General features: G+C 39.4%; 1 protein-coding gene across 9 annotated transcripts; it reads left to right on the forward strand.

The window, feature by feature from the left end:
* Nucleotides 1–2,913: 2,913 nt before the first annotated feature.
* On the forward strand, nt 2,914–6,055 carry LOC116217959. 9 transcript variants are annotated; one of them, XR_004162618.2, is made up of 7 exons: nt 2,914–3,683; nt 3,778–3,862; nt 4,113–4,179; nt 4,665–4,778; nt 4,863–4,887; nt 5,321–5,355; nt 5,487–6,055. XR_004162618.2 is itself a non-coding variant. In XM_031557945.2 (7 exons), coding segments are annotated over exons 2-7 (522 nt in total). In that variant the 5' UTR covers nt 2,921–3,683; nt 3,778–3,922; the 3' UTR covers nt 5,660–6,055. The 9 variants fall into 9 exon arrangements, 6 of the variants coding, with proteins under 6 accessions (XP_031413805.1, XP_031413804.1, XP_031413802.1 ...); XR_004162616.2 differs by having other exon boundaries at nt 2,916–3,683; nt 3,778–3,924; XM_031557945.2 differs by having other exon boundaries at nt 2,921–3,683; nt 3,778–3,924; nt 4,007–4,179.
* Nucleotides 6,056–8,842: the final 2,787 nt, after the last annotated feature.

Consider the following 8,842-nt stretch of genomic DNA (forward strand, 5'->3'; position numbering starts at 1 on the left):
GGAAAGGGTGCATTTGTTTTTGTAGTTTCACAGATACACCCAGTTCACCCAGATGGTGAAGCAACTCAGTAAGCCTTGTGTGTTTTTTTAGCACTCCCAAAATACCCCAAATGTTCTGGTCTGTACAAGTTAACTGGTAACCCTCAGATACTGTAAAGAGAGCGACCTGTTCATTACATTGACGCTCTACAGAACCAAAAGGATCTCCTGTCCTTGTCAAAGAATTGCTTCCACCATACCGACAATTCTGTTGGCCTATGTTTCCAGGACCATTTTTGGTTCAATTTGCCGCACATTTTTTTCGGCAGTCTACTTTAGGTGCTGCGCTTCCCACTAGATGACACTATTGTGCTATACATTTCACCTTAATGTAGATATTAATATGACTATACCTCTGGGAATTTTTTTGAAGTTATGCTATTTCAAATAAATCGAAAGATTAGGGTACTTCAATACACTTTAGCTTAAAATTACACAACTGAAATTACATAGCTAAATATGCATGAAGATTTTGTTATAAGAGCAGTCACTGGTTTTAAACCTGGATTTCTGGCCAACAGTTTGTCCTCCCTTGCATTCCATAGCTCTACATCTCGCTCTTCATGTGATACATTTTCCTGTTTCATTTAATCACAGCGTACCCTATCTATAACGCCTGAAAGCGGTCAAGTTTTATAGTCCCATCTGGACAAGTAGGCTAAGGAATCCTACATAACATCCTACAAACATAACATTGTAGGCCACACCCCCAGTTCCAGCGTAGCAAATTATCCCACCTTCTCCCCACTCCTCCTTTACACTAGTAACACATTACCCCTCATCCATAGGTGGTGCCAGCGGACATTGCTTACATGCAATATGTATCCAAGGACCACGGCCAGCCACCAACCCAAAACATCCTCATTATCAGCACTCTAACTCATACGTTCCGATGGGCAAGCTAGTGAAATGGCAGTTAGCCAAGTCACCACATTCTGATGTAACAGGTCATAATTTATGTTTTTTATATAATTACACAAAGATGGCTTTTATTTTGACCCACCTGATGTACAGTAGGTACAGTAGGGCTCCTAGTGGCTGGTCTCTGGGGCTTCCTGCCCCCCTATAATATTCGCTTTCCTCCCCCTTTCATATCCCCACCCATAGACATATATACATGTACATGTATATATGTCTATGTCCCCACCCCTCTTGATTTTTCCCTGCATTTCTGTTTCCTTGGAGGAGGTAAAACAATTTTAGAGGATACCTGTATCTTTAATAAAAAAAATATTTTTGTTAGCCACTAAAGCTAGTGTAGTAAGATAGATTAGCTGGCTAACTACTTTAGTTTCCATTTGAGGCTACGCTAGCTAATTAGCATGATTTAATAATTTAATTATAGCGACGGGCCACAGGAGACCTATGTTGAATTATTATTGATATTCTTTTCATTTCTAAATCTCATATGTATTATATTATTCAGTTTAGTACCTCCCTGTATCCCTATTTTCTGGGAAGAGAGAACAAAAGATCATCAGAATTCCAGTCATGTCAGTCATTTTAACCAACAAATCACAATGCACACACCCATATCCCGGTTACATGTGGCCTTCACATGCCTTCAGAAATATTGTAATTTGGAGTTCGGAGCACATGAATGGTTGAACTATGTCATGATTACTAGTAGGAAACCTTTTCTATGATACCCGAGTTGCCTAGTTGTGACGTCAGGAAGTGTCACTACCAAAAATGGCAAGGCATTCAATTCAATTCAATTCAATTTAATTAAATTTCATTTATATAACACCAAAACAATAACATTGCCTCAAGGCACTTCCAGAACCTGAACCCCCCTGGAGCAAGCACAAAGGCGGCAAGGGCAAGGAACAACTCCCTTCCCTGGAAGAAACACAAAGACAAAAGGGACGGGGGGTGGCAGGAGGGGAAGGGAGGAGAGAAGGAGGGGAGAGAAACAGAAACATGGCAGATTAATTTATACACGTAGCATACATGAGGCAGATGTACACGATACATATGAACATCAAAATGGTATGTACAAGATACATACTAAATTATTAGTGGATCAAATGGAGAGAGAGCATTCAACAGTTCAGTGGGTAAACAGTGTGCTCGTAAAATTACTATTACAAGGGTAAGTAGACCAATGAAACAGAAAACTATGTCGATGGTGGTGTGAGAAGGTGAAATCCCTCCTCCTTCTCACCTTGGCCCAAAGGGGGAAAAGGACTGGACTCCCCTACCTGAATGGTTGGGCCCGGGTTCCCCTACCTCTGTGGAGGGGTCCAATTAACTCTAATTGGACCAATTTAGCCCTTGAGCGGCCTTATTTAAGGTGAACCTCATTGCTGAATGAGGGGGAGACAGACTGAACATGCCTGAAGAAAGCTGGGAGAGGGTACATAGACGAAACCGGTGTGATTTGTGACCACAGGGTTGTACCTTGTATGTTTTAGGTCTGTAGTTTTGTTCAGTTTGTGTTTATATGTTTTGGGGTTTTGAATTACCCTGTTGTAAATAAATCGCTATTTTTAAGAAAGCCACTGTCTCCTGCACCGTGTGTGTTTCCTACCTGCAACCCCATTCCGACCAGCATACATCCCACATCGTGGGGTGGCCGACTCGGGCCAGCTTCACAGGTGGCAATTATTTACATTACGGGTAAATAGGCTAGCACAGAGTATAGATGTATCATGAGCGGGGTAGAATGAATGCATCAATAGAAGAAAATAATTTGTTTATTTAATAGGCTACTATTGTGTTGTATGCCTAGATTGGTGTGTGTATGGCAATGCTTCAACAAAGTCATTTTTATAATGATTTAAGTTCATTTGCTGAAATTCTGTTTGTGGCTAAAGTAACGTAATATGCAGAGGCATGGTTCACTGCATATACGCTTAGGTCATCTTATGTCTATGATTCACTGAATAAACGGTAATTTGGCTCTGATATTTTGTGATGAGAAAACATCAAACATAAAAACTGTGGCTTTGACAGGTCGTTCATTTCTTAAAGTGGCTACCTATTGGCAGCTGTAGGCAGCAACAAACACATTCATCATGGGTGGTTCTCAGTACTTCTCCTAACAATGAGTCAAAGCACTTCCTTATACTCTCTCTTTGCGGAGATGGAGTCACCAAGTTTGGTTCTTCTAAGCTGTTTCCTGATACAATGCTACGGTAGGAGATTTTTCTTTTACTATTAATGTTCAATTTTTTCTAAATGCGGATACAAACTTTCCTTGCTAAATAACAGTAAGTATCAATAGTAGTTTTAAATGGTCAGGTTCAAGATGTGCTAAAAGTAAAGGGTAGCAGTACAAATGTAATCATGAATCAATGAGTCTTTTCTCTTGAAGGGTCTACTCATTTTCATTACCTAAAGAAAGGGGAGGAGGTTACACTGTCCTGTGAAACATGTCAATGGGAGGCTGATGTGGATTCAGACAACAGAGTGGACTGCAGTGTCATAGACAGTATTTATACCATGAACTCAGACTGCCCTGCTGAAAGACATGGTCTATGCCAAGAGATAAAGAGAAACAAATCCACCAGTTGTGAAATCCGTGTAAAGAGGGGATTCTTTGCCTGTGTCAATGCTGTATCTGACTCCTGCTTCATGCATCCATTCAAACCCTCTTCTCATCATGTGGAGTCCTTCATTGTTGCTCAGGCAGAACGACAGTAAGTGTAAATGTAGCCTACCCTTTATATCAACAGCAAGCTGAACTACATTGCATTTCGTATATTTCATTTCAACATTTCACTTTATTCACAGTTGTGTCTGGACCTGTAATGGAAAACTCAGTGCTTGTGTCTGGAGGAGAATCAATTCATCTGACGTGCACTTTTAAAATAAAAGGGTATTACTCCTATAATCCTTTCGTGGTGTACTGGATCAAGACTGGTGCTCAGAGCAGCACATGTGTGTATTCCTTTAGTTACGTTAGTTATGGGGATAGTGGGTTTGATGACCACTGTGCCATTGACAAAGATCTTCTGTTAAGGAGATCACACACATCAAGACCCTTCCTTGATGATAACAACATCCATAACCTGAAGATCAGCAATGCCACTCAGTCAGACCGTGGACAGTATCTGTGTGTCTTACAGGTGAACATATATAACCAGCAGTACTGGGCAGTAATAACCAACACTACAGTCATTGTGGATAATCCTGGTAAGACTATGAACCTTACTTGAAATATTATTTCCTCTCAGTTTATTTTGTCACATTGTGCTTCAACAGTTGAGCTTGAACCTGAAAAGTTTTTGAAAAACCTTAACATGGATACAACCATGATTTACACATGGGACTTGCTTTCTAAAGGTATTCATGTCTTATGTAATCCATGCTTATCCCCATGTTCTTGACTAAATAATTAATGGTAAATTCTTGATAATAAACTAAAGCATTTCACATGATAATGTTGGTGTGCACAAGGTCAAATACCACCGAAAATACCACCAAGTTCAGTTATTGTGCCCAAGTAAATGCAAAGCAATGCAAGGTACAATATGTCTCTAGAAAATTATCTTTTTATTTTAGGAACCCCCATATATGACAGTACTGGTAAGCACAGCTTGATGTGGGAAACTAACATTTTCCTCTGTTCAAGTACTTTGGTAAAGTTGGATCAAAATCATATTGTCCAAAACCTGCAGATTCCTATCTCATCTATGTGATTGGTGTATTAGTACCCGTTCTTCTCCTCCTCCCTGTCATCATCATCATCATCATCATCATACTGCTTAAAAGGAAATCAGCTGAGACAAAAGGTGAAAAATGTACATGTAGTATTTTTAATGAGATCTTTTATCATAAACATACAATTCAGTTGTTATTTTGTTTTGTCTTTACAGTGTCTCAAACTGCAATAACTCAAAGGTAACATTTTAGATTTTTGTGGTTGTTGTTTATTAATTTTAATTGTGGTGGGTCTCTGTAAATGAATGACAAAAGGGCTGTTAATCCAACAATAACTGTAATGACAACTGGAAGTATGAAGATATGAACATCCACACTGACCAACCGTAGGGAAAACATCTCAGAAATAGAATGTCATGCTTTAATGTGATGCCTTTCAAATTTGATGGATTCTGATTGGCTGTTAGTTTTTTATCATTCGCACATTCGCTATGAAAGTGATGCCCAAAGAAACTGTTCTTCATTCCGTTATCGTTATAATGTGTTGTTGCCATTGTAATAAGCTCGAGTGATATTTAAAACCATAGTATTTACAGTTATTGTTCTAGTTGTCATTGGCAGTGTGTACCTTTCTTGGTTGCATGCTTTCCTTCCTCACTGCTGTCTCTTTTAGATTTCAGAACGGGGAGGAAGTGGATGACGACGACTGTGAGTTTCCAGAAGTGTTGTTTTTAACACTGAGTGTTTTTTATTCTTCTTGAAAATGAATATGTTTGGCTTTAACAGTGAAAATCAGCTAGCACCGAAGAAAGTTATTATAGTTGTCATTATTCCTGAAGGTTCCCCTTATGCGATGGGCCAGGGAGAGCAGGAACCAACGTACTCACTCATTCAGCTGACCAATCAGAAGACTGACCCTGTGTTCAGTGGGGATGGAGAACTCGCTTCAGACCCATCAGCAGATGAGGGCATCATGAGGAAGAACTCCATATATGAAACCTCAGGTCCATAGTCTCAACTGCCTGCCAGTTTCTTGCAGTGTGAGTTCCTGCATAAAGACCAAGATTACATGATCGGCCTGTTTATAACCAGGCCTGTAAATAACCGCATTAGTCCTGTTTCAGTTAAAATGAGGAAGGAACTCTCGCTGTCACAACTTCCTGACTGAAACCTAAAATTTCCCCAGATTGCTTTGTTTGTGGGCTTATCCCACAGCTGTCATTTCAGTTATAGAATAGATAAATATGACTATTGTTGTGATTTGTTGGATAGTCATTTCTAATGTTGGTACTTTGAGCCAATATGCTAGAGGTTGTTCAAATGTGTTTGCATGTGTTGTTTGTAAATAAGCCAAACTGATAAATGAACTAATTAAACTGTAAATTAAAAAAGTCAGTCTTGAAGGAAAGGGGGCATTTGTTTTTGTAGTTTCACAGATACACCCAGTTTACCAGTTAATATGGTGAAGCAACTCTCGGTTTCACACAGTAAGCATTGTGTGTAGTTTTTTTAGCACTCCCAAAATACTCTGAAAGAGTCAACTTTTCTTTTTAAAGTCACTCATTCTCTACATATTTTTCTGGTCTGTACAAGTTAACTGGTAACCCTCAGTTAGTCTAAAGAGAGCGACCTGTTTATTACACTGAGGGTCTACAGAACCAAAACGATCTACTGTCCATTGCAAAGTATTGCTTCCATGTTTTTTACGGCAGTCTACTTTAGGTGACGTTGCTGGGCTCCCCACTAGATGGAGCTATTGTGCTATACATTTCACCTTAATGTAGATATTAATATGACTATAAGGTAAGCTGTTTCAAATACATCGAAAGATTAGGCTACTTCAATACACGTCGGCGTAAAATTATATAACTGAAATGACATAGCTAAATATGCATGAACATTTTGTTATAGGAGCAGTCACAGACCTTAGAAGTGAGGCAGACATTGTAATGCTCCAAGAAGCTCACTGATCTGAATTGGATGTCAAATTTTGGAGATCACAATGGGGAAATACTATACATTATAGTCATGGAAGTAATAACTCAGCAGGGGTTGCTATACTTTTACACAAATTCAAAGGTGAAGTGTTAGAAACAGTGAAATCCTCTGAAGGAAGATGGGTGATGATTGTCATAAAGCAAGACAATGGCATTTTTATTGTATGTAATGTTTATGGATATAATTCACATTTGTCCAACAAAACTTTATTTGTCCAGATATCGAATAATGCCAAATTACTTCTTGACAAATATAGTGACTCTTATGTTATCTTTGAGGTGACTTTAACGGATGTGTCGATTCTAGTGTTGATAGATTCCCCCCCAGATTGAGTAAGGTCTGTGTTCTGTCCTTGTTCGGTTTCCCCAGATTGAGTAAGGTCTGTGTTCTGTCCTTGTTCGGTTTCTGAGTTTGTCTCCCTTGTGTTGTCACATGTTTGTTCCCTTGTCTAGTCCTTGTGCTTTCTTGATCCCGCCAGGGGGGTATTCGTCGTAGCTCGCTAAGCAGTTTAGCGAGCTAATTTTCAGGCTAAGATAAAAAACGCCCCTCTTTTTGGTTTGTGGAAGCAACTTTTGATAAATCACCATAGTTACATATCGATTAGCACTAACCTGCTCCAGGGCAGGCTAACTTAAGTGTAGCTGGATAAGCTTGCCACACCCCCAGAAAAAGGAGGGATCCCATTGACCAAGGACTGATATTAGATAGTTAATAAGATTAGCGGAGGGAGAGAGTTCTTTGCAATCGCCAAGATCAATTATTCTTGTATGAGCGCTACCGATTCAGCCGACAAGGAATCATTAATTTACAAGACCTTCTCGAGTGATTTATTGCAAACACCACAGTCGAACATTGACTGTCTTGCGCTTTTTTGCGAGTGATACATTTTTGTAGTGTCGGTGATGCGAAGAACAACAGTTATTCATACACACATATCACCCTATAAACATCCCAACACACCTTGCTCTCACAGCGGTGGTGGTGTTGAATTTGGCCATGATTATGGTCTTGTATTCATCATAAGCGTTCATGTTCATCTCCTACTCGCCAGCGGAGAAAAAATAGCCCTTTTCTTTGAGTTTAGAACCATTATACCGTTAGAAAATCATGGTTTTGGTGATCGACCTTTCCTGCCTTTTGAAGTAGGACGTGCACGCGCAAATGCCATGATAACTTTAGCCTGGTTGAAATTAACCACATGATTTGGATGCGGATCAGCCGTTAACGAACCGATATTTGCTGTTCTCAATCAGCTCGCTAATCTTAACGGGCTAAAAGGCTAATTGATTAACTTAGCTTCAACCCTACGACGAACGGGCCCCTGGTATGTTCTGTGAATTCCTAGTGTTTCCTCGTGTTTCCAGCGATTAGCGCTTTCTCTTTGTTAAAGTGATTTACTCGTGCTTCTGACCTCTGCCTGTACAACGACTACTCTCCTGCCTATTCCCTGTTTGGATTTGTTTGCTTACTCTTGGACTGCCTACCTGTGTACCGAACCCTGCTAAGTAAACGATTATTCTTCACTCTACTGTTTGAGTTCTGAGTCGTGCGTTTGAGTCCTGCACATCACCACCCATTCGTAACAGTCAGGGTTCTCTGGAAATAATTTGATTTTATCTTTGTGTTCTGTTCTTTCTTTGGTTGACACGTGGCGTTTTTTTTAACCCTGATCTAATGGGCTTCACCTGGTCAAACAAAAACTCAACACTTTAAATCAAGAAATTATCTTTTTTTGATTTCCCAATCCGCTATACATTTTGTTAAGGAAGTCTTACATTCATTCCAGCACTGTCTGCTCATAAGTTGATAACAATTAAACTGGGCAGCCAGCAGGACACTCCACTCTTACGAGGCTATTGGAAGATGAATAATAACTTACTAAAAGATCAACTTTAACAATAGTGTTAAAGACCTGATAACTGAATTATTCTCTGACTTAAGTGAGGGATGTAAACAAAAATGGGAGTTCTTTAAATACAAAATACGATACATTGCCATTAAGAGGTGTAAAATTATTAAAGCCACTAGAAATCAATTAGAGACAAAGTTACTTAAGAGAATAAATTAGTTGTCTAAGGAGAATATTACTGATGAAGAAAAGGTAGAAATGAAAAACATCAGCTTGCAACTTGACTTAGATTTAACTAAAGGGCCTTATCAGATCTAGGGCCTAATGGTTAGAGGAGGGCGTGAAGAA

The sequence above is a fragment of the Clupea harengus genome, chromosome 20, assembly GCF_900700415.2.
Source record: "Clupea harengus chromosome 20, Ch_v2.0.2, whole genome shotgun sequence".
Lineage (NCBI taxonomy): Eukaryota > Metazoa > Chordata > Actinopteri > Clupeiformes > Clupeidae > Clupea > Clupea harengus.